Source organism: Oncorhynchus keta, chromosome 7 (assembly GCF_023373465.1).
Source record: "Oncorhynchus keta strain PuntledgeMale-10-30-2019 chromosome 7, Oket_V2, whole genome shotgun sequence".
In the NCBI taxonomy this organism is placed as follows: domain Eukaryota; kingdom Metazoa; phylum Chordata; class Actinopteri; order Salmoniformes; family Salmonidae; genus Oncorhynchus; species Oncorhynchus keta.
The window spans coordinates 43,908,584-43,934,445 of record NC_068427.1 but is presented as its reverse complement, the minus strand read 5'-3'; the positions used below and the strand labels follow the sequence as shown (position 1 = coordinate 43,934,445).

The 25,862-nt window shown below is 41.6% G+C and overlaps 1 protein-coding gene across 1 annotated transcript in view; it reads right to left on the bottom strand.

Moving 5' to 3' along the window:
* LOC118386437 (contactin-associated protein-like 5) overlaps nt 1-25,862 on the bottom strand; it is a 117,734-nt gene that overhangs the window by 30,984 nt on the left and 60,888 nt on the right. The window contains exons 4-13 of the mRNA XM_052522951.1: nt 19,699-19,846; nt 14,148-14,351; nt 12,940-13,124; nt 11,038-11,181; nt 9,669-9,936; nt 8,441-8,584; nt 7,682-7,856; nt 4,508-4,614; nt 2,685-2,804; nt 1,938-2,138 (exon numbers count right to left, since the gene is read on the bottom strand). Coding sequence (XP_052378911.1) covers nt 1,938-2,138; nt 2,685-2,804; nt 4,508-4,614; nt 7,682-7,856; nt 8,441-8,584; nt 9,669-9,936; nt 11,038-11,181; nt 12,940-13,124; nt 14,148-14,351; nt 19,699-19,846 — 1,696 coding nt within the window. The remainder of the gene's footprint in view (nt 1-1,937; nt 2,139-2,684; nt 2,805-4,507; nt 4,615-7,681; nt 7,857-8,440; nt 8,585-9,668; nt 9,937-11,037; nt 11,182-12,939; nt 13,125-14,147; nt 14,352-19,698; nt 19,847-25,862) is intronic.

Sequence of the window (25,862 nt, the reverse complement as noted above, 5' to 3'; positions counted from 1 at the left end):
TGGGGGCTGTGCTTTGGTAAAGTGGTTGGGGTTATATCCTTCCTGTTTGGCTCTGTCTGGGGGTATCATCGGATGGGGCCTTAGTGTCTCCTGACCCCTCCTGTCTCAGCCTTCAGTATTTATGCTGCAGTAGTTTATGTGTCGGGGGGCTAGGGTCAGTTTGTTATATCTGGAGTACTTCTCCTGTCTTATCCGGTGTCCTGTTTGAATTTAAGTATGCTCTCTCTAATTCTCTCTTTCTTTCTCTCTCTCGGAGGACCTGAGCCCTAGGACCATGCCTCAGGACTACCTGGCATGATGACTCCTTGCTGTCCCCAGTCCACCTGGCCGTGCTGCTGCTCCAGTTTCCACTGTTCTGCCTGCGGCGATGGAATCCTGACCTGTTCACCGAACATGCTACCTGTCCAATAACTATTATTTGACCATGCTGGTCATTTATGAACATTTGAACATCTTGGCCATGTTCTGTTATAATCTCCACCTGGCACAGTCAGAAGAGGACTGGCCACCCCTCATAGCCTGGTTCCTCTCTAGGTTTCTTCCTAGGTTTTGGTCTTTCTAGGGAGTTTTTCCTAACCAACGTGCACCAACACCTGCATTGCTTGCTGTTTGGGGTTTTAGGCTGGGTTTCTGTACAGCACTTTGAGATATCAGCTGATGTACGAAGGGCTATATAAATACATTTGATTTGAATTTCAGTTTAATCCACCAGAGAAGACAAAACAAGTAATACAACAAAAAGTTGTTTTACTATTATGTATCACATCCGACCATGATTGGGAGTCCCTTATGGCAGCGCACAATTGGCCCAGCGTTTCTCTCCCTCTAAAAACAGAAATAAAGTTTTGGCCTTTACAAAATTTTATTTGGGCCTTTATTCAGATTACAATCGCTCACTTTAATTTTTTTGAAAACGAAATAACCTCCAAAATATCTTTATCAGGTTGATGGCACAGCCATATAGCCCGGCACCTACATAAACCTGAGAGACTGTTCTTGTCTATTAATGTTCCGTATTATGTCATGTTTCATGTCTTGTGACCCCAAGAGGAGTAGTTGCTGATTTCAGCACAGCTAATGGGGATTCTAATAAAATACCTCTCCCTCAACATCAACAAAACGAAGGAGCTGATTGTGGACTTCAGGAAACAGCAGAGGGTACACACCCCCTTCCCCAAGATCCTCGGCGCACACATCACTCACAACCTGCAATGGTCCTCCCACACAGACAGTGTAGTGAAGAAGGCGCAATCGTGCCTCTTCAATCTCAGGAGGATGAGGAAATTTTGCTTGGCCCCTAAGACCCTCACAAACGTACCATTGAGAGCATCCTGTCAGGCTGTATCACCGCCTGGTACGGCAACTATACCGCCAACAACCGCAAGGTTCAATTTGATGTTGCATAAGAAAGACATATTTCATACAGCAGGACAAAAAGAGCATCACCGTGACAATGTAAGGGGCATATTTTGTTTGCAAGTCCAATTATAGTGATCTGTGTTTTTCTTTCGACAGCTGTGGTTTCGGAAGCATTCAAGTAAACAATGAAAGCAATTATGTTTTCTTCATATCTACTGGGCCTGAAAATAGCTAACTTTTATTTTTAATGATCTTGTTCGGGCATAAAACACTTGTTTATTGTCTGCGGTGACACTGCACCTCAGAGAAATCTGACTACATACATATTTAAAAAATGATGAACCTATAGTTGGGTCTCCCCAAGCGATGAGAGAACTAACTAGATGGAGTCTTCAGGTCCCCATGCGATGGCACACAATGTTCAATAGAACCCATACAGCAGGGAATATACAAACGCTATATAGACAAACAATTAGTATTAAATTGGTTGTGCTTGAGATGCCTACTTAGTGAAATGTGCAAAATATCTGTCACTGAAAGTTTCCAACATGTTGCAAGTCAATACTGGAAAGGCTCACCCCACGTGTTGAAGAGGCGGGACTTCCTGCAGCTGTATACTACTTCCTGTTGACACTGCTCTGACCTGGCCACGAGGGCCATCAGTTGTTCAGGTGAGGCGCTGTAGTTAAACTTCATAATGTAGGGATTCTGTAGTGTAGAACCCTGGACCCTGACTGGATCTGTACTGTTGTGGATCACTACTGTCCACACCTTGTTCTCTACAACACGGAGCAGATAAAAAACAGGTTTTAGTTTAGTTTTTTTGGACACTTGGCTGTAAAAAGGCACAGAGTCAGAATCTGAAAGCACAGTACTGATTATACACTGCATTTCATAAAATTGAGACATTGAGGAGTGATTTGAATATAATTATGCATGATCCTGTACCAAGCTGGGAGGTAGTTACATATTTGACAGTCCCCTTAATTACCAGTCAGTCTCGGTGAACCTCACGAGTGTGCATTGTGATTTTACAGATATGAAGTGGTCTAATGTGGCTGCTTCCCAAATAAAGGCATAAAGGGAAAAGGAAAATGCATGTAATCCAGAATGTTCTGACCTTAAATAAAGCCCCTGAATACTATAGGATGAAGATCTACGAGATATACTGAGATTGATTATCACAATACTGTTGGATTATCATCAACGGCAATCCGATTAAATACATAATTCTGTCTGTAATCCTAGATTAGTCTGACAACAAGATCCTAAAGGCTATCAGTATAAAAATGTATGTAGGGTAAAGGGCCAGGGTGGCAGCTCACCTGTCATGTTGCAGTAGACCTGTGTGGGCCCCAATGGACCACTGCCATCTGGATCAATGGAGAAGAGGCCTGAGGAGCTGCCAGTCAGCCGGTAGGCCTCACATGATGCCTCATAGATGGCTACAGAGGAACACAGGGAAACATCATGCCTCATAGATGGCTACAGAGGAACACAGGGAAACATCATGCCTCATAGATGGCTACAGAGGAACACAGGGAAACATCATGCCTCATAAATGGCTATAGAGGAACACAGGGAAACATCATGCCTCATAGATGGCTACAGAGGAACACAGGGAAACATCATGCCTCATAGATGGCTACAGAGGAACACAGGGAAACATCATGCCTCATAAATGGCTACAGAGGAACACAGGGAAACATCATGCCTCATAAATGGCTACAGAGGAACACAAGGAAACATCATGCCTCATAGATGGCTACAGAGGAACACAGGGAAACATCATGCCTCATAAATGGCTACAGAGGAACACAAGGAAACATCATGCCTCATAGATGGCTACAGAGGAACACAGGGAAACATCATGCCTCATAAATGGCTACAGAGGAACACAGGGAAACATCATATTGATTACAGGGTGGTGCATATTGATTACGCGGTGGTGCATATTGATTACTGGGTGGTACATATCAATTACAGGGTGGTGCATATTGATTATGGGATGGTGCATATTGATTACGGGGTGGTGCATATTGATTACAGAGTGGTGCATATTGATTACGGGGTGGTGTATTTTGATTACAGGGTGGTGCATATTGATTATAGGGTGGTGCATATTGATTACAGGGTGGTGCATATTGATTACAGAGTGGTGCATATTGATTACGGGGTGGTGTATTTTGATTACAGGGTGGTGCATATTGATTACAGGGTGGTATATATTGATTACGGGGTGGTGCATATTTATTACGGGGTGGTACATATCGATTACAGGGTGGTGCATATTGATTACAGGGTGGTGCATATTGATTACAGGGTGGTGCACATGGATTATGGGGTGGTGAATATTGATTATGGGGTGGTGCATATTGATTACAGGGTGGTGCATATTGATTACGGGGTGGTGCACATGGATTACGGGGTGGTGAATATTGATTATGGGGTGGTGCATATTGATTACAGGGTGGTGCATATTGATTACGGGGTGGTGCACATGGATTACGGGGTGGTGAATATTGATTACAGGGCGGTGCATATTGATTACAGGGTGGTGCATATTGATTACGGGGTGGTGAATATTGATTACAGGGTGGTGCATATTGATTAGGGGTGGTGCATATTGATTACGGGGTGGTGAATATTGATTACAGGGTCGTGCATATTGATTACGGGGTGGTGCATATTGATTACAGGGTGGTGCATATTGATTACAGGGTGGTGCATATTGATTACAGGGGGTGCATATTGATTACAGGGTGGTGCATATTGATTACAGGGTAGTGCATATTGATTACAGGGTGGTGCATATTGATTACAGAGTGGTGCATATTGATTACAGAGTGGTGCATATAGGTGTCAAAGAGAGAGGTTATTACCATTTCAAATGTGATGGTGGCCTAGCAATAACTACAGAGTCACATATCTCACCAAACAATCAATGGCTAAGCACTACAACAACATATTAGATATGGAAATAGTGAGAATAAATTGTTTATTTAAATTAAACAGTGTATATTGCAGGGTCAGGGTCAATTCCATTTAAATTCAAGTCAGAAAGTATACCAAAACTTGACACGCATTGAAGAGAATTGGAATGGGAATTTCACTTCCTGAATTGACTGAAGAGCAGGTGGGGACTCACAGTTGTGGCAGGTGGCTCCAGTGTATCCTGTCCCAGAGCAGTCGCAGTAGAAATGGCTCCAGGACTGTGAACACTGCCCTCCATGTTCACAGAAGTTGGGCAGACATCTGGAGAGACAGGGAAGATCAGACAGTGGGAAGGAGTACAAGTAACCTAGTACCAGAGAGGCAAAGCCATGGAGACAGTGATGCTAAAACAATGTGGTTGCTCCCACTCTGACCGAACTGAACTAGTTGGAGTCAATGGTTTGATGACACTACAACATACACACTAAGGCTGCAGGTAGTCTATTGGTTAGAGTGTTGGGCCAGTAACCCGAGCTGACAAGTTAAAAATCTGTCATCTGCCACTGAGCAAGGCAGTTAACCCACTGTTCCAGGGTTCCCGAATAAGTGGATGTTGATTATGGCAGCCTTCCACACCTCTCTGATTCAGAGGGATTGGGTTAAATGTGGAAGACACATTTCAGTTGAAGGCATTCAGTTGTACAATTGACTAGATATCCCCCTTTCCCACTTGACTGACAATGACAGGTGTTGTGATATCTACTTAACAACAAAACAGCTGTAATTATTCATGACAGACTAATCTCACAGGGAGCTGTTTAAAGATCAGACCATCTGCATACAAAACTCCTTAGTGTCTGAAGATTTTACCAAACAGAATATTGAGTTTACTGTTTGGATTTTCATAACATGTTGGTTATTTTCCTTTTTGGTTGCGTCTCAAATTCAATTGAACCAGCCAAACTGATTTCAGTGTAAGGCAGGTGTTTGTGCAGGCATTAGTTTGTAAACAAAGTCACTGCATGAACATGCATGGCTAAGGTCGGTGTCAGCAACCCAACCCCCTCTCCCTGTTAACAATATGCAGAAGCATTCCCAGTGAAATGTCTGATTGGCTAATGAAAGACACTTCGATTAATAGTGCCTTCCTCATACCTCTCGAACTTCCAAAATTACTATAATTTTTTTAATAGTATTATTTAATTAAGCTTTAATTGTGAATCCTGTCCCAGAAGGAGCTCTGATTTAGTGGGGGTTGTGCATACAACACAGCCTTTTCAAATTCCATTTACCTATTCAGCCCTACAAAGGGAGTCAACTGTTCTCCGGATAATGTTCAGGTGATGGTTTAATTATTGCTTTGTTATTTTTATTTATTTATTATTTTCATGCACATTGAAGAGGCTTTCGTGGACCATACAATGATGCTGCTCAACTTGCAGAACTGTTTCTCCGCGATACATCGGTCAGTGAAGTTTGTGGTAAGAGTGAATGGCGAGGAACGCTCTTGTTCAACAAAATTAGCAATATTCTGAGAGCTTTTTGTTTTACGTAATTAGTTTAGTCGGTGACAAAGAAATGAATTGCTTTTGTGTAATATATGTCACAAGCTAAAGTAATGGGTTGGGCATGTCTCCTAATGGCTATATTGAACAGTCAGAGGGACCATTGGCCTCCTCTCCGAGGTGGCACATGAAAGCTGTGGTCTGCTAGTCAACCTGCACTGGCTGTTAGGGGACAATCGACCAAAACCTGGCACGGTCCTGGAGGTTGACAGCTGCTCATGAATGTTTTAAAGCTGGAGAATTGGTGATGGAGAGAGATGGAGGCCTAGATCTGCTATGTTTTACTATTAATAAACAGGAAGAGTGTTGAGCAACAGGAAGGATCAATCACTGTTTTGAAACATTCTGAAAGGGTAAAAGGATAGAGAGAACAACTGCCAGGATGATGGAGTAATCTTGTTTGATTGTAGTGATTAGTCCATTACTGTGGAGGTTGCGCAATTATGAGTAGGTAAGCATTATTGAAAAGGTTGAAGACGGAAATGGAAGAATGTATTTGATTGTGTTGATTACTGGAACTTCACAAGCATAAACACTGCTTAATCCTCACCACAGGAAGAGAATACAAAGTCCTTCAGAAATGGGCGCTTTAACTCTGTTTAAATCTCCAGCCTCCCCAAAACACTCCATGTGGCAGATCCTGAAATAGTGACTAAACTATTTACAGTATTGTTTTGCAAGTAGACATCAGATTATTCATGTGGTGCTTGCTGTAACTAAAGTATTGGGTCCTAGTTGCCACATACTGTATTTGACAGATACAGTTGAAGTCGGAAGTTTACAGACACCTTAGCCAAATACATTTAAATTCAGTTTCCAAAAACCTGACATTTAATCCAACTAAAAATACCCTGTCTCAGGTCAGTTATTTTAAGAATGTGAAATGTCAGAATAATAGTAGTGAGAATTATTTATTTCAGCTTTTATTTCATTCCCCACATTCCCAGTGGGTCAGAAGTTTACATACACTCAATTAGTATTCGGTAGCGTTGCCTTTAAACTGTTTAACCTGGGTCAAACATTTTGGGTAGCCTTCCACAAGCTTCCCACAATAAATTGGGTGAATTTTGGCCCATTCCTCCTGACAGAGCTGGTGTAACTGAGTCAGGATTGAAGCCCTAGTTGCTGGCACACGCTTTTTCAGTTCTGCCCAAACATTTTCTATAGGATTGAGGTCAAGGCTTTGTGATGGCCACTCCAATACCTTGACTTTGTTGTCAAGGTATTGCAACATTCTCACATCACTTCAAAATTCAAATACTGTATGCAGTAATTCACTGGTCATCCTAAAAGCCAACACTTCCTTTGGCCGCCTTTCATTCCAGTTCTCTGCTGCCAATAACTGGAACGAATTGCAAAAATCACTGAAGCTGGAGTCTTATATCTCCCTCTCTAACTTCAAGCATCAGCTGTCAGATCAGCTTACCGATCACTGTACCTGTACACAGCCAATCTGTAAATAGCACACCCGACTACCTCATCCCCATATTGTTATTCATCTTCTTGCTCTTTTTCACCCCAGTTATTCTACTTGCACATCCTCATCTGCACACTATCACTCCAGTGTTAATGCTAAATTGTAATTATTTTGCCTCTATGGCCTGTTTATTGCCTTACCTCCCTACATTTGCACACATGGTGCATAGATGTTTTTCTATTGTGTTATTGACTGTACGTTTGTTTGTGTGTAACTCTGTTGTGGTTTTTGTCGCACTGCTTTGCTTTATTTTGGCCAGGTCGCAGTTGTAAATAAGAACTTGTTCTCATCTGGCCTACCAGGTTAAATAAAGTTGGATTTGTATTTTTATTTAAAAAGGTGATACCTATCATGGATGCCACATGTGTCAAACTGCAGCTCCTTGTAGTCTCCTAGTCGTCCTTGGTGCACCAGGTTCAGGTCCATGGGCTGGCTGTTGATGGAGAAGAGACGCATGCACCCCTGGAACGCCAATGTGGGGTTCTCACAGTACGAGTCACTGGAGGACGAGGAGGGGCAGCCTAATGGAACACACAGCAGAGGGATGTTTACGTAACCAAACATCTGCCAAATCAGCTTCTACTGTAATAATGCAACAAAAGAGGCTTACACAAATATGTTAAGATGCTAAGAGGGTGGTGTGCTGACTGATTTACTGACTGGAGGCATACAAGTAGAAATTACGAAAATGGAAATGATTTAAACAGTACATGCACATTAATATAGTTTTTTTCATCTTCAGTGTGACAATCCAGTACAGTTTTTTAATCTCCGTTATGGCTGAGAGAGAAGTTGCCCCCAAGAAAAGAGAGCAACTTTAAACCTGTCAAGACATGCCACTATGCAAGTTGAAGCTTTTTAAAAGCAGCTTAATAAAACACCAGCTATCAGAAGATTTTAGATTCACATGTTCTGGGAAGCTAAAGTTTGTACAGGGATGTATTACGTCAATCTCTGCCTACAAGGCAATGTCAACTCCACTAAGGGACTGAAGTGATGATGACAAAGAGTGAGACTTCGTAGGTATCACAGTCCACAGATGTATCAAGTCATTCCCAAGCATATTTTAAAATGTAACTTTTAGTCATACTACCTGTACTCTTACCTCCGAAGTAGAGGCTGTCTCCTGCCTCCATGTGGTCTCCCAGCTCCATAGTTGAGGACGGCTCATTGTCCAGAGTCATGGTGACCTGGAGACCTCGGGAGCTGAGACTCGCAGAGTGCCACAGTCCATCATTCACTCTGTGACCTGTTGACACATGGGGTCAGTTATGACATAACAGACATAAGACATTATCAATCTCTGCATATGACTGAGGTTTTACAATAGTAACTACACTGTTGCAAAAGCATTTTAAGAAAACAATTTTAGAGTACATTTTTATATTTAGATTTCTAATCTTGTTTGTCTGCAACAAAGCTCTGCATTCAATCTGTTGCTGGTGTTGACTTTATGGCTCTCCCTACACGCTACACACACATTTCATATCGTTTCCCCCCACACTATCAAATAAACAAAGGATCACCCACAACCCCCGGTCTGTTGTGTTTGTGGTTCCATTTTGAGAAAGAACCAATGGAAAAACCTCAGAGGTATAATCTTTGCTTTTTGATTTAATTAAACTCAGGCTTTTACAGTGAAGGGCATCCAAGCTGTGTGTCTACAATCCCCTCTGTGCTTGCCATCTGCCTGCAGTGTTAGAGTGAAGTTGCAGGCTAAGAGAATTACCATGGAACGCGATTAAATGAGCAATATTTCAAGCAGTAAATAGTTTGAAACAAACAAACAAAAAGCACACCTGGTGCAAACGTTGACTGAAAAGCCTCTGACATGCAATAGATTGGAGGATGACCTCAGCGTGTTCTTTCTGATCACATCTGGATTACGTTGCAGTGATTGAGATCAGTCCAAAATGACACAAACCTAACTATGTCTGTCTGCATGGAGGGATTCTGTGTTTTTGGATTTAGTTATTTCTACAGGATTAGCGAAACAGAGCATATTTCATTTCCCCATGGTGGGAAATGGACAAAACCAAATGCTTCTCATTGTGTGTGAACTCAGAAGAGATAAGCACAGAGCCAGCTGAATGGATTCTCTCTTATAATCTTTTCTCATAATCTTTACTATCACTATCAGACTATTTATGTGGAAAACCACAAACATTCAGAGTCACAAATGCCTTCTCTGCAATAATAAAATGGGTTTCTCATTGTCTGCCTGCTTCACTGGAACAAAAAGCCTTTTATACTCTGAGTCCCCATAGACAGAACCACTGATTCCAGCATAGAGTGGGTCTGGGTCAGCTAGACTCGAGGCTGTTGGCCCTCACCGGTGGAGACCTCTTCTTTCTGCTGGGCTGACATGTGGTGGGTCAGGCGCAGCCGACTGTTGCTGATCTGCAGCTCCAGTCGCTGGGGCTCCAGGGCCAGCCGGGTGGAGAGCAGTAGCCCATCTGGGTTCCACGTTCTGAACTGGAAACGCACAGCGAAGCCCCCCGAAGCAGACAGCGTGGCCGGGAGCGACAGGAAGCTGCTGCTGGAGCTCAGGAAGGTAGTGGACACCAGCTGAGGCTCAGAGCACGAGAAGGTCACATTGCCCTGGTGACACAAATGGAACACAAGTCTTACAGTCACCTTGCCCTGATTCACATCAACTCTCAACATTTCAGGGTTATTAAACAATTATGCCAACTCTGTAAGTGTAGTGCTGCTATTAATTACTACAAACACTCCCTCCCTTTCTAGAAAGGAGAGAGAGATGGAGAAAGAGACAAAAACAAGTAAAGTATTGAGAGAGATAAATAGACGGAGAGAAAGAGTATGAGGGGAATAATACAGAAAGAGATGGGAGAGAGGGAGAACGAGGGAACGAGAGAGGCAAAGTTAACTCTACAGGGAGCAGGGTTAAATGTCACTACCAGCCCCACTGTGACTCCTAGGGACAGGAAGAGCCAGTACAGAGGACATGAGTTCCTGTTCACAGGAAAAGGTCAGAGCAGTGTGGGGATGAACACATCATTGATCGCGGTGACATGGAATGGCAGCAACTACACCTTTCACAGGGACTCTTCCATCAACTCCACCAAACTTGATTTCAGAGTGATTATATTTCAATAGGCTAACACTGAGTCAGTCACAGGATTATTGTGTTCAGGAATCATTGATAACTTTAGGTCTATTTCAGTGTTAGTGGATTTATTGTCAGAGGAAAGGTGAGATTTATTTGTGTTTGGGGCTCTAACAGCACTGAGCCAGAAGGTTACTTAAAGTTAATATCCATTGAAGATGTCATTTAGGGTCTGCACTAGACCCTGACATATACCTTAAATAATGCAATCTACCTCTATCCTACTAATAATACTTCTATGCTGAATTGATCACTGGGTACAGCTCCTGCTCCCCCTCATCACTGAGCCCGGATCTCTTTTCCAAAACAAGAACATAGAACACTGTTTTCTCAGCTAAGAGTGGTTCTCGCCACACACTCTGTAAATCCCTGCTTCCCTATCTGCAATCTGACGGTTTATTACTCAACAAATGTTATGGTCCTTTGGCTCTCTAAGGTTATGTGTTGTTAACCTCCACTTCTAACAAAATGGAGCATTATCACATACACAAGTGAATATATTGGTAATGCAGTGTAAAATAAACTTGGGCCTTGGCCTATTCATTAAAAATGTATAGTTGAAAAGCTCGTACCACGCTGTAGATCTGAGGCTTGCGTCGCTTGGCTAGGTCGATGATGTTGATCCCATTGTAGTAGAGGTTCTCAATGCAGCCATGGAAGTTCTTCCTCAGGAAGGTACCAGGCTTACCTGGCAGTGGGATGCCCCCAAAGCTGAGCTATGATGAGGACAGAGGGTGAAGTATAGACATGTTAGAACGAAAGAGAAGAAAAGTCCTTTGAGTGTTCGGTGTCACGTTGAAAAGAGATTCTAAAGAGATATACCAAGAGCTCTATTTTCGTTAAAGGGGTGCTAGCGTCAAGCGCACGCTAGTTTGTAATTTCATCATGTAAAAACTGCCACGCTGGCATTTTCCAACCCTAACGCCAGGTTCGGCAATTTATATGTCTTATATCAGCTCGCTTGCGCTCAGATGACGGGGTGGAAATATTTGAAGTGTACCCTTAAAAACATGATCCAAAGTGCTAATTTCAGGCAGTACTGAGAGGGATATTTAAGAGCGGTAACGCAGTTGAGCTGGTTGAGGCATGGCGTGGGAGCCTGCCGAGCCAACCGAGGCTTGTGAGCCTCTTGAGCCAGCTGAGGATTGCTTCGGCAGTGGCACCCGGAACCCAACATCACCAAAAAAACTAAACAATTGTAGTGTCTGCATTCTATAACGGTTCCGTAACCACAGATGCTGGGGGACAGGAAACAAGTACAGGGTGAGGATTTAATATTAAATAAACATGAAACTAAACAAAACCAGCGTCTGGACAAGAGAAACAACAACATCAATGCAGACACTGGGATGAAACTGAGGAAGTGACAGATATAGGGGAGGCAATCAATGACCTGATGGAGTCCAGATGAGTCCGATGAACCGCTGGTGCGCGTAACGATGGTGACAGGTGTGCGTAATGATGAGCAGCCTGGCGACCTTGAGCGCCAGAGAGGGGGAGCGGGAACAGACGTGACAATCACAGCCTTCCCTCCTCTCAATTAAGGCCTTTTTTGTCTGCCCAATGCAATCGTGAAGTAGTCAATAAAGGGTTTGGCTCCTGAGGCCGCTTGGAAATAAATCTTAATCACCAAAGCAGGCCCACATTATTTCAAACATGCAGGTCCCGTTTTGGATGAGTGTAGTCTGCGTTGTTTTAATAGTATATGCCAACGGGGAGAAATGATGGTGCGTGTAAGTGTGATCAAGCCTATATAAAACAAGATTTTGTTTCATTTTGTTTAGAATTTGATTAGAATTATTCATTGTCTTTTTAGGCCTTATCAAAAATGAATTGAATCTTGCTTATTGACAATCTTTGGTATGCCCATGCTCAGCCATAATGCAATTTACACTAAGCCTAGCCCCTATATCAGCATGAACGCTATTGAAGCCTTGCAAATACTTAGAATAACGTGGACTGCAAATGGGTTCAAGTTAACCTATTGAGCAAAGATGGGATAGGTCTACATTTTGTTATTTCATTTCTGTAAACCATTTAACAAACTATAACCGATTAACATTGGAATTGGAGTTGACTCCAAGACAATACATGAAAGACCGTAAATAAAAAAACAGAAGAAACCACATATTTTGCCATCTAGCACATCCTGATTGGCCAGTAAGGGGCCAAGTCTCGACACATGCACAACTTGCTTATTCATCAAAACCCAGCACTTTCACGTCAACGCCAGAAAGAAAGCCGATAATTGTGATAGTGAAAATAAATACAAATCTGACACACTTCCGAAGCTATAGTGCTACTGTCAAGCGTTTGGATTTACCATTGCGTTAGGTTTGTTAAAACAGAACCCCAAGTATTATTCTTAATCTTACCATGGCATAAGTTTAAAGTGTTTTTCTGACTGGGTGCTGGTGGTGTAATTTTTTCAGACCTACTGTAAAGGAATATTCTGGATGTTTGGATAGACACACCTCATAGTCCACCTCCAGAGAGTCTCCTTCCCCCTTGGTCCTGAAGTGCTGTGTGTGGGTGTCCACGGTGAGGTTGACCTGCTTGTTGAAGCGCTCGATGAGGACAGAGTGCCAGTGCTGGTCGTCCAGAAGACTGCTGAGAGTGACTGCAACACGCCCACTGCTGAACCGCAGCCTTGTGTCATCTGAAGACAGAGAACAGACAGAGAGCAAGATACTATGGTTACTTTGATATAGATCATAAAACAGTCCAGTATATTGAGGAAAGAAGAGGTCTGAAAGAATGTGTTCACAAGACATTCCCAAAACGGAGTACTAGAACAGTCATCCCCAGACTCAGCTGTTCACAATGTGGATCTTTATGGTTGTTAACATTGATCATTATACAGTTGCCATAGGGACCATTTGATTTGATTTGTATTGAAAGAAGAGGTTCTGTCATAGGAAGTGCAGACAAGACAGTCATTTAAGAATCCTCTTTCCCAGCTCAGCTGCTCCCAATGTGGATCCTTAACAGTCTGAGTCTATCTTGTAAATGGAGCTCAGCAGCAGTGGTAACTGGAAGGGTATCAGAACACAAACATCCAGTTACCTTCCCAGACTGCTTTTAAATGGTTCAAATGACTATTTTATCTGCAGTCCAAGTCCCCATTACCAATGATCTCTAACCTCTAAACCCTGAGTTATGTGAGCCAAGTTGAGGTAGAGGGCCAACCTGCCCTGGTGTGATTAATTCACCCAGGTTGAGGTAGAGGGCCAACCTGCCTCGGTGTGACTAGCTCACCCAGGTTCAAATCAAATCAAATCAAATGTATTTATATAGCTGTTCGTACATCAGCTGATATCTCAAAGTGCTGTACAGAAACCCAGCCTAAAACCCCAAACAGCAAGCAATGCAGGTGTAGAAGCACGGTGGCTAGGAAAAACTCCCAAGAAAGGCCAAAACCTAGGAAGAAACCTAGAGAGGAACCAGGCTATGTGGGGTGGCCAGTCCTCTTCTGGCTGTGCCGGGTGGAGATTATAACAGAACATGGCCAATATGTTCAGATGTTCATAAATGACCAGCATGGTCCAATAATAATAATAATAAGGCAGAACAGTTGAAACTGGAGCAGCAGCACGGCCAGGTGGACTGGTTGACAGCAAGGAGTCATCATGTAGGTAGTCTTGAGGTTGAGGGCCAGCTTGCCCCGGTGTGACTAACTCACCCAGGTTTAGGTAGAGGGCCAGCCTGCCCCGGTGCAGCTCCAGTGTGATGTAGTCGCCCCTCTGACCCTCTCCATGGAGCAGCACCCCCTCAGCCTGGCGGCTCTTGAAGCTCAGCGAGATCACATCCTTCACCGTGCTCATGGACTTCTGGTTAAACCGGTAGAGCAGCGAGCTTCTGCCATCAAAGTCTGCCACATACGATTCTAGGGGATTGAGAGAAGATCAAAGAATCATCGTGTTTTCGAAAATTGCCCCAACGATAGCTCTCTCTGTCACATCTGAGCTGTGAGTTTTCTGTTGCCACTAATTTTGAGGGGAATTCAAGTGGCAAGTCCCATTTCTTTCAACAGTATTACATTTTCACCGCAACTTTTGATTGGAAGTACATGTCAAACTTGCAATTTTTTTTGACATACTTTTTATCACAATTCTCTAGCTCTGTATAATAGATTCTCTAACACTGTGTCTCTGCTCAGTGCTCAGTTCATGTGGATGGGCCTGAACCGAAGACATAATGTAGTAAGTTACAGCAGCAGGGGAAACGTTGAATTCCTGTTTTTAAAGCCTGGATACATTATATTTTCTGATGGGATTCAGTTTGTGTAAGTAAAGCTGTCTGAGTAAATAATGCAATCTCTAACATGCACCTGCTATTCCAATGCAGAACAGAAGAAGGGTGATGTGCCTAGAGAAACAAGGGAAGCTATGAGTAGAAGACATGTTTGGGCAAGCTGTTCAAAAAAGGTTTGCTTTACATTGTATCATATACATGACTATGCAAATAGCTTTTGGAACTATCACTTATTTAAAGAATGTCTAACACATTCATGAACACACAAACAACATGCTAGAATTCCCCTAGCTTTTTCAAATGGTTTACTCAATCTAATGAGACAGTATTGTGTTTCAGTGGAAGTCACCGTGGGATAAAGAAGGTTAAGATTCATTTAAACTCCAAGGTTTTTACCCATATGTATATACCCAAATATGAAAAGTTAATAACTTAGCTGGTATGAGATGATTATACAGGTGAAGTCAGAAGTTTACATACACTTAGGTTGGAGTCATTAATACTTGTTTTTCAACCACTCCACAAATGTCTTGTTGACTTCTGAAGGTAATTGGTTGCACCAGATCTTATTGAGGGCCTTCATAGCAAAGGTGATGAATACTAATACACGCACCACATTTCAGTTTCATTTTTTTTTTTTCAGTTATTTTTTTTCTCATTTCACTTCACCAATGTTGACTATTTTGTGTTTGTCCATTACATCTAATCCAAATAAACATATATTTAAATTACAGGTTGTAATGCAACAAAATAGGAAAAACGCCAAGGGGGTGAATACTTTTGCAAGGCACTGCATGTATGTATGTATGTATGTATGTATGTATGTATGTATGTATGTATGTATGTATGTATGTATGTATGTATGTATGTATGTATGTATGTATGTATCACGACACGGCCGTGATACAAAAATATGAAGAACCCTCAGGTTGGCAGCCACGTCGATACAACACTGACCTATCGACTCGTCGTGCAACCCAATCAGCCATGCCAAACCGTCTTGAGAGGCAACAAATCTCCCCAATTAGCTGATTCGCTTTTCATACATCCACTCCTTTCGACACAACTACTCGCCCATACTCCTCCATCTATATTGGGCTGCAGTGACCCATACGCCGCCATCTATATTGGGCTGCAGTGACCCATACTCCACCATCTATATTGGGCTGCAGTGACCCATACTCCGCCATCTATATTGGGCTGCAGTGACCCATACTCCGCCATCTATATTGGGCTGCAGTGATGATGAGGGCCAGCCCACCGAAACAACTATGCAAAAGTTATTACAAAGCAGTTTAGTGCAAGGGAGGTTTTGGTGCAAAATGACATTACATTTTTTTTTTACACATAACATTTGCATTGTAACATTATTCTACTCGCAACTAAATTCAGAAATTATTTTTATTGACACTGACATGAATGTAGTGGAAAATAGAGAGTGAACAAATGTCAACGATGATGAAGGCCAGTGATGAAGATGCCTCTAATTACTTGCTGGCACAGAGGCCCAACGTGATGATTCAATCATGATTTATGGCATTGTTTGAATGGCAGACCGTCCATGGGGTATCATAGGGGTCAAACACACCTTATCTGTGGTAATCTCGATGAAGAGACATTCCCACAGAAGTCCTAGGGTCACTGAATCCAGGAGAGGTGTGAAGACTGATGAAACTTGAAACGACGCAATGAATGTTACTGTGTGAATTAAATTGTCATGGTTGGATTGTTTCATGAGTTCATAAAGAACATTGAATTTTGATATGATGCTATGGATGTATCGTTACAGGGCAAATGTTATCCAGTTCGTGGAATGGCGGATAGGCGGATGGTGGAGAGTTCAAAGAGGAGCAACACAGAGGTGTACTCCTATCAAACAGTGCATCATGTAACATACATAAAGTAGAGAATGCTTGTGAAGTGTTATGCCTTTTGTTTAAATGTTTTGGGCCATTCAAAGTGACGTTAATTAGACGATGGGAGACACTAGGATTCGGTGCTCTTGGAAGAATAAATGTTAGTTTAAAATGTCAATCATGGAGTAATTTGTAAACCGATCCCCTGATGTACAGTTGAAGTCGGAACCTTAAATAAAACCCGTTTTTCAAACACTCCACAAATGTCTTGTTAACAAACTATAGTTTTGGCAAGTCGGTTTGGACATCTACTTTGTGCACTTTGTGTCATTTTTCCAACAATTGTTTACAGATAGATTATTTCACTTATAATTCACTGTATCACAATTCCAGTGGGTCAGAAGTTTACATACACTCAGTTGACTGTGCCTTTAAACAGCTTAAAAATTCCAGAAAATGATGTCATGGATTTAGAATTTTCTGATAGGGTAATTGACATCATTTGAGTCAATTGGAGGTGTACCTCTGGATGTATTTCAAGGCCTACATTCAAACTCAGTGCCTCTTTGCTTGACATCATGGGAAAATCAAAAAGTGCAAATATATCCCAGAATAACAGCAAAGGACCTCGTGAAGATGCTGGAGGAAACAGGTACAAAAGTTTCTATATCCACAGTAAAACGAGTTCTATATCGACATAACCTGAAAGGACACTCGGCAAGGAAGAAGCCACTGCTCCAAAACCTCCATAAAAAAGCCAGACTACGGTTTGCAACTGCAGATGGGGACAAAGATCGTACTTTTTTTCAGTCAGGAAGTTAAAGCTCGGTCGCAAATGGGTCCTCCACATAGACAATGACCCCAAGCATACTTCCAAAATTGTGGCAAAATGGCTTCAGGACAACAAAGTCAAGGTATTGGAGTGGCCATCACAAAGCCCTGACCTCAATCCCATAGTGTGGGCAGAACTGAAAAAGCGTTTGCGAGCAAGGAGGCCTACAAACCTAACTCAGTTACACCAGCTCTGTCAGGTGGAATGGGCCAAAATTCACACAACGTATTGTGGGAAGCTTGTGGAAGGCTACCCGAAACATTTGACCCAAGTTTAACAATTTAAAGGCAATGCTACCAAATACTAATTTAGTGTATGTAAACTTCTGACCCACTGGGAATGTGATGAAAGAAATCAAAGCTGAAATAGATAATCCTCTCTTCTATTATTCTGACATTTCACATTCTTAAAATAAAGTGGTGATCCTAACTGACCTAAGTCAGTGCATTTTTACTAGGATTACATGTCAGGAATTGTGAAAAACTGAGTTTAAATGTATTTGGCTAAGGTGTATGTCAACTTCCGACTTCAACTGTACATAACCATGCTATCAATTACAACAGGGCACTGTCAATGATGGGGAATGCTCAGTAGTGACAACAGATCAAGTGATTATTATTGAAAATAACTCTGATTATTCGTTTTTCTCCAGATGTTTTATACGAATAAAGACTTGCTAAATTGTGGAAATTCTTCATTTTTACATGTTCCTCTGTGACTTTGAGGAAGATCCCAACATTTATTAACATTTTCACCGTCATTGTCCTTGTTATTTTGTTGCTTTGACAAAGTCATTGCTGTCGATTATTATTCATTGAAAGGTTAAAAAAACTACAAAAAAATCACTTGCTAATTTAAATGCATTTGTATTTGTTATGGATCCCGATTAGCTGCAGCATCTACTCTTCCTGGGGTCCAGCAAAATTAAGGCAGTTTGCAAAATTAAGGCAGTTTGCAAAATTAAGGCAGTTTGCAAAATTAAGGCAGCATTCCAGGTGACTATCTCATGAAGCTGAGTGAAAGAATGCCAAGAGTGTGCAAAGCTGTCATCAAGGCAGACAATGGCTATTTAAAGAATCTCAAATATAAAATATATTTAGATTTGTTGAACCCTTTTTTGATTACTACATGATTCCATATGTGTTATGTCATAGTATTGATGTCTTCACTATTATTCTACAATTTAGAAAATAGTAAAATAAAGAAAAACCCTTGAAAGAGTAGGTGTGTCCAAACGTTTGACCGGTAGTGTGTAGATATATATATTTGTACAGTACTTAAACAGTGGAACGGCCCATAATTGCAAGTTTGCCATCTATGACATGTTCAATGGTAACGTATGGCTCTTCATTCGCTTGCTATTAGAGCACCCTGGAGTTACATTTTTTACAATTTAAGTGAAATGAGGTGCTGGTGAAGCTGCATGTATTAGCAGAGCACACATTCATCCAACATGAATACAGGGATCATGCTGTGGTACCATTCGGCATTATTTGAAAGTGCTCGCTCGGGAATAATTATAACTGTCATAGTGCAGTATTTCACTGGCTGATCCAGTTAGTGCTACTTCAGAATGTGTGTGAAAGGCATCCCAGTGAATCCCCTTTATTTATTTAGCATTACCCAGGCAGGAACCGGCTCTTAACTGGCACGCCTGCCTGGCTGTCGCTGTCTACCTCTATTAGCTGGTAGGATTGTGTTTCGGTCAGCATTTGCTTTGATCTTGTTTGAAGGAAAAATGTCTCTTCACCTTGCAGACACTATACAGTATCTCTTTAAATAGTGTGCAAAACAGGATGGTTACACAATGATTACAGGATGGTTACACAAGGATTACAGGATGGTTACACAATGATTACAGGATGGTTACACAAGGATTACAGGATGGTTACACAATGATTACAGAATGGTTACACAATGATTACAGGATGGTTACACAATGATTACAGGATGGTTACACAATGGTTACAATGACATAATGGTATTTTCTAATGGAAACCACTGTCAACAAGGGGATACAATCAGCCCCATGATAGATGACATGCTTAAACAAGCCTCAATGTCATCCGTAATAGATGTTAGAGTCTGCACAGGTCTGACCGCACTCTTGTTAGAACATGTTTCCTTGCAGTCCAGGAGTCCCCCAAATTACCACATGGGTTGGAATCACAGATGGCAGAATATGATGATATTAGCTGAACGTGTTTGTGTTCTGTAAGAGCTGGGGGTCATTTTAATGTAGTCACAGCCTATATGGTCTGAATGTAAGGGCTGGTGGTCTGATCACTCACTGTAGGCACAGCCGTAGACCTCCACTCTGAGTCCCACCCAGCCACTGGGGTTCCAGTCCAGGGGGACAAAGCGCAGGAAGCGGCTTCTGAAAGAGTGGGACAACTTGTGGTGGACGACACCGTCAGCGTTCACGTTCCCCACAAACCTCTGCAGACAAACAGAGGAGGAAAACCGGAGGGAGAGCAGGGGGAGAGAAAAGGGAGAGAACAGGTTTAATAAGATGTAACATGTTTCTCAGCGTTCATGCAGTGTCACTACATTTACCCTGTTGGTTGAGGTTTATGACCCCCCCATAAATACCTTTCCCCCTTTTCTCTCCACTAGACATAATGGACTCTTGGAATGCCCTTTGTTAACGTAGAGAGAGTATGGTAACATTAAGAGTTTTGGGAAAGGTACAATATTTCAGTAATCCAACCAGTTGAAAGTGTCCATTGGTACATAAAGAATATGATGTCAGATCAGTTGGTGTCTGGGACATTATATCTGATGATAGGACTACATAAATTGTATCTTGGAAAGTCTACACATTATAGTTATCAGATTCACATGGAATTCTTGTGCTGCAGCTCTATAGACACACCCTGTGGTGCACCAGGTTATTAACGAGTTAATTGTTGCATGGTTTAATTCAATCACGTAATCAATCAAACGTTAGGTAATCAATTTGATAAAATGCCTGTCACATAATTGAATCAGTCAGAGACACGACAATGGGGATTGTACTTATTTTACAGTATTTTACTGTAATTACAAGGGCTTGGTGCAAGGGCTTGGCCTACTGGGTAAAGTGTTTACACATTACAGCATATTAATTCATATTTGGTGTATTATATCACTTGCACGTCTAGAGGCCTTAACAAAGGCTTCCAAACTGGCAGTGACAATAGGGCAAAACAGACCAAAAGGAAATGGCAAAATGTTGAACCATTTCAGGTTTAAGACTTGCTGCCACTCCAAACCATCCGTTATACATTTTAAATTATTGGGCACTATAACCACATAGGAGTTCAATTGGTACAACCTTCTCACTCATGGGTGCAACAAATATAGCCTCTTACAAGGCATGCCTCCAAATATGTTAATGACTCAGAAACAACAATATCATGATCCCACTAGTGATCAAAAGTGTTTTGGAACTCCAAAGATACGGTACGATAATGTATTCTGTGGGATGGAATTAAGGTAGCATTCGATCATTTGCAGGATGTTGCAGTAAAAAGTGTCAGAGTATTTTACTGTTGATAATAACCCAAATGACCTTATAATTAGTTTATATTAGTTTAGCTTATATTAGTTTCATTAATCCTTTATTGATATCGTCCCAAAATGTTTTGCATGTCAGCTATCAAGTTTTTAATATATATATAACTTTCAAAATACAGAAATACAGCCAGTATGATGCATTTTGAATCATATGATGCTGCGTTTTGTTGTTTTGGGATGGAATGTTACTTTAAATAGTGAGCCAACATATTTTCAGCACATTTATTTCCTTGATTGACCAAAACTAATTTTCTCACACTCTCTCTTCTCTCTCTGCAGAAGACACAGAGTGAGCAATATGTTTGGAACATCAAATCGCAATAAAATAAGTATCGTGATAATATTGTATGGTGAGGTCCCTGGCAATTTGAAGACCTTAAGTCCCCATACAGTGAATTGATAATCACACAGATTCTGTCCTGCACATTGTGATGTACTGTGGCTTCTGTTGTACACTGTTGTTTACTTCATTAAAACACTTTGACAAAACAATATGAATAACATGGCCAAAGCTATTTAAATGTTTCATTTGCATGAAGTCATTAGTATTCTGTTTGAATTAGAATGCCCTGGAAACATATACTGTACCCTACATGGTGCAATTTAACAATTGTTTTCCCATTTCTGTTTTCCACAGCAGGTGTCAGCTTTCATAGTATTGGATTTTCTTCCCCCTTTTATTAGGATTTATATAGCAGGGTTTATTTATGAATGTATCATTTTGAAGGCTTTTCCCTGACTAATATAAAACTGCAAAACAATAATTTTTTTGCTATCTAATTTATTGATATTAAAAGTCCCCCTCATGGCCAATAGCCTTTCATTATCTTCTCATCAACAGTATATACGCTAATGCCTCACTAGAAAGAAGATGATTTAAAATGCAGGTAATAATCAAATGAAAACAATTTATCAGTGTTATCTGCAGTTGTCATTAAATTCTTACATCAATAGGATGGGTGTGCCACACTGATCTGTAATTTTCTCCCTCTAACATTTCTCAATCTTTTCAAAATGACTTATATTGATTCAACCCTGTCAAGCCCAAATATACGTGTTGAACTGGGTAAGACCTAGAGTCAGCATCTGAAGACTGCAAGAATCATTGTTCAACTCTATTCAGTGAGAGAAAGTGAGTAGAGATGGAAGAAGTACTGTATTTCTTCTATATAATATATTAACAGTTCAAACACATGAAGAGACCTTAGGAGGTCATATAAATCGCCATGATAAATGACATCTCTTTCTCTCAAATGAGTCATATACAGCAAACCTAAGACCCATTTTTTTTGTGTGTTTGGGCCTAAATTGATGAGTGCATGGTGTATCCTTGGAAACACATGTATAACAAGTGATTTAGCAGGGACAGTGACCTCAAGCTTTGCAGCATGCTTTTCAAAAGCCCCAGCAGTCATCTTGCATCATGTCAGGAAGATTGTTCTCCCATATGAGTGATCTATTTTAAAGCACAATGGAAACCAAACCCTGTCTCAGAACAGCCATTGTTATTCCAGATCGGAAAAAATGGCGACAGCGCATCCATCCAATTACTGTGCAGATGTGAACCAGAGTATCTTGAACCCTGAAGGGAGCCGGAAGACCTCCCATTGGACGACAGAGCTTCATGTTAGTCACTGTCTACATAAACAGCTCAACCCCACAGTGACTTCATTCATTCTATTTCTGTATCCATCCTGAACCGACGGTCTCCCTCCCTGTTCATTAGGACTCGTTACTCTTCCTCTCTCATGACGAGGTCCCTAATGTCACATACATCAGCTGAACACACACAAGCCCCTGGGTACACCGATTCACGCCGCTGCTCTATGCTATGCTGCTACTGCTAAGATATATTCTCAGTATATGAGAATTCAAGATAACAAAATTCTTAGACTATACACTGAGTATACAAAACATGAAGAACACCTGTTGTCCTGTAGTCCAATAGGAGGTCTTCTCCTCCCTTCAGGGTTCCAGATACTCTGGTTCACATGACATAGACTGAACAGGTGAATCGAGGTGAAAGCTATGATCCCTTGTTGATGTCACTTGTTAAATCCACTTCAATCAGTGTAGATGAAGTGGAGAGACATGTTAAAGAAGGATGTTTAAGCCTTGAGAGAATTGAGATGGATTGTGTATGTGTGCCATCCAGAGAGTGAATGGGCAAGATGAAATATTTAAGTGCCTTTGTTGAACGGGGTATGGTTGTAGGTGTCAGGCGTACCAGTTTGAGTGTATCAAGAACTACACTTCTGGGTTTTTCACACTTAACAGTTTCCTGTGTGTATTAAGAATGGTCCACCACCCAAAGGAATTCCAGACAACTTGACACAACTGTGGGAAGTATTGGAGTCAACATGGGCCATCATCCATGTAAAACACTTTAGACACCCTTGCAAAAAGATGACTTAGCTACATGTCAAGCACAAAGAGCACCTGAGAGCCATGGTTGCTGGGCTTACAGGGGAGGCTAAGACAGCTAAGCTCTCCAAGGGGGCCTACGCTAATCACTTTGTTATCCCACTGCACTGGATGCTCCTCTACACATACACATTGGTAAACATCACAGACAATCTATTATTTACTCTGTTCAATGAGGAAGAAAACACAGAATAGCATCTGGGATGGAAAACTTTGACAAAATATGATTTCCATCATTCATCACAATACAATACATTGTCCATCCTGAAGATACGAATATGACAAAGGCAGACTTGTATATACTGTATATTCTCTGATATGGGAGAAATACGAGCTAATAATCACAGACGCTGTGATCTTATGAGATCTTTGTATACTTTGTTTACATACTGTAAATCAATATTTTCTGTTTGATTTACTTGAAAGGATGCTGGTATGTTTCCCATATTGATGTGCACAGAATTAAGCTCTGGCTCTTCTCAGAACTGCCTTTGACACAATATTGATACAACAATGGAGACAATAAATTAAACACATTGATTCAGTAACCAAATATATGCACTACTACTACATCTTTCTTAGGATTACAAGAAGAACCTGATGAAGCCCATGTCTGGAACAAGAGGAACGGATGAAGCCCATGTCTGGAACAAGAGGAACGGATGAAGCCCATGTCTGGAACAAGAGTAACAGATGAAGCCCATGTCTGGAGCAAGAGGAACGGATGAAGCCCATGTCTGGAACAAGAGGAGAGGTTGAAGCCCATGTCTGGAACAAGAGGAACGGATGAAGCCCATATCTGGAACAAGAGGAGAGGTTGAAGCCCATATCTGGAACAAGAGTAACGGATGAAGCCCATGTCTGGAGCAAGAGGAACGGATGAAGCCCATGTCTGGAACAAGAGGAGAGGTTGAAGCCCATGTCTGGAACAAGAGGAACGGATGAAGCCCATGTCTGGAGCAAGAGGAGCAGATGAAGCCCATGTCTGGAACAAGTGAAACAGATGAAGCCCATGTCTGGAACAAGAGGAACGGATGAAGCCCATATCTGGAACAAGAGTAACGGATGAAGCCCATGTCTGGAACAAGTGAAACAGATGAAGCCCATGTCTGGAACAAGAGGAACGGATGAAGCCCATGTCTGGAACAAGAGGAACGGATGAAGCCCATGTCTGGAACAAGAGGAACGGATGAAGCCCATATCTGGAACAAGAGTAACGGATGAAGCCCGTGTCTGGAGCAAGAGGAACGGATGAAGCCCATGTCTGGAACAAGAGGAGAGGTTGAAGCCCATGTCTGGAACAAGAGGAGAGGTTGAAGCCCATGTCTGGAACAAGAGGAACGGATGAATCCCATATCTGGAACAAGAGTAACGGATGAAGCCCATATCTGGAGCAAGAGGAACGGATGAAGCCCATGTTTGGAGCAAGAGGAACGGATGAAGCCCATGTCTGGAACAAGAGGAGAGGTTGAAGCCCATGTCTGGAACAAGAGGAACGGATGAAGTCCATATCTGGAACAAGAGGAGAGGTTGAAGCCCATATCTGGAACAAGAGTAACGGATGAAGCCCATGTCTGGAACAAGAGGAACGGATGAAGCCCATGTCTGGAACAAGAGGAACGGATGAAGCACATGTCTGTTAAAAAGAGGGATAGATGAAGCCCATGTCTGGAACAAGACATGGAATAACTTATTAAGATTTAACATTTCCTGTTAACATAATTTGAAAACTAGTAAGGTTACAAATATATATAATTCGGGGGAGTTACTTGCTCAGGCAGTAGGAAGCTCTCTCATCCATTCATATGCAGATGATACAGTCTTGTACTCATCTGGGCCCACAGCAAATGTCCTTTACATCATCAATATATGAATCACCACAACACTTCTTGTACCTCTTGTACACTATATTAGGCCCAGACTTTGGAACATTGATTTTCCTAGATATGGATACTATATCGTGATCACTACATCCGATGGATTTGGATACTGTATTAGTATTCCCCACATATTATCCAGATACTGACTGTTAGCACTTGGTGGTCTATAGCAGCTTCCCATAGGAATGGGCTTTAGGTGAGGCAGATGAACCTGTAGCCATATTATTTCAACAGTATTTAACATTAGATCATCTCTGTAATGGTATTCGTCGTCGGAAGAAGAGTAATTTTGGACCAAAGTGCAGCGTGGTAAGTCTTCATGCTGAACACTACTGAACACTACAACAAAAATAAACTAGAGAATAACAGTCCTGTAAAGTGAAAACACTAAACAGAAATTAACTACCCACAAAAACCATGTGGGGAAAAGATACCTAAGTATGGTTCCCAATCAGAGACAATGATAGTCAGCTGTCCCTGATTGAGAACCATACCCGGCCAAAACAAAGAAATACAAAAACATAGAACAAGGAACATAGAATGCCCACCCCAAATCACACCATGACCAAACCAAAATAGAGACATAAAAAGCT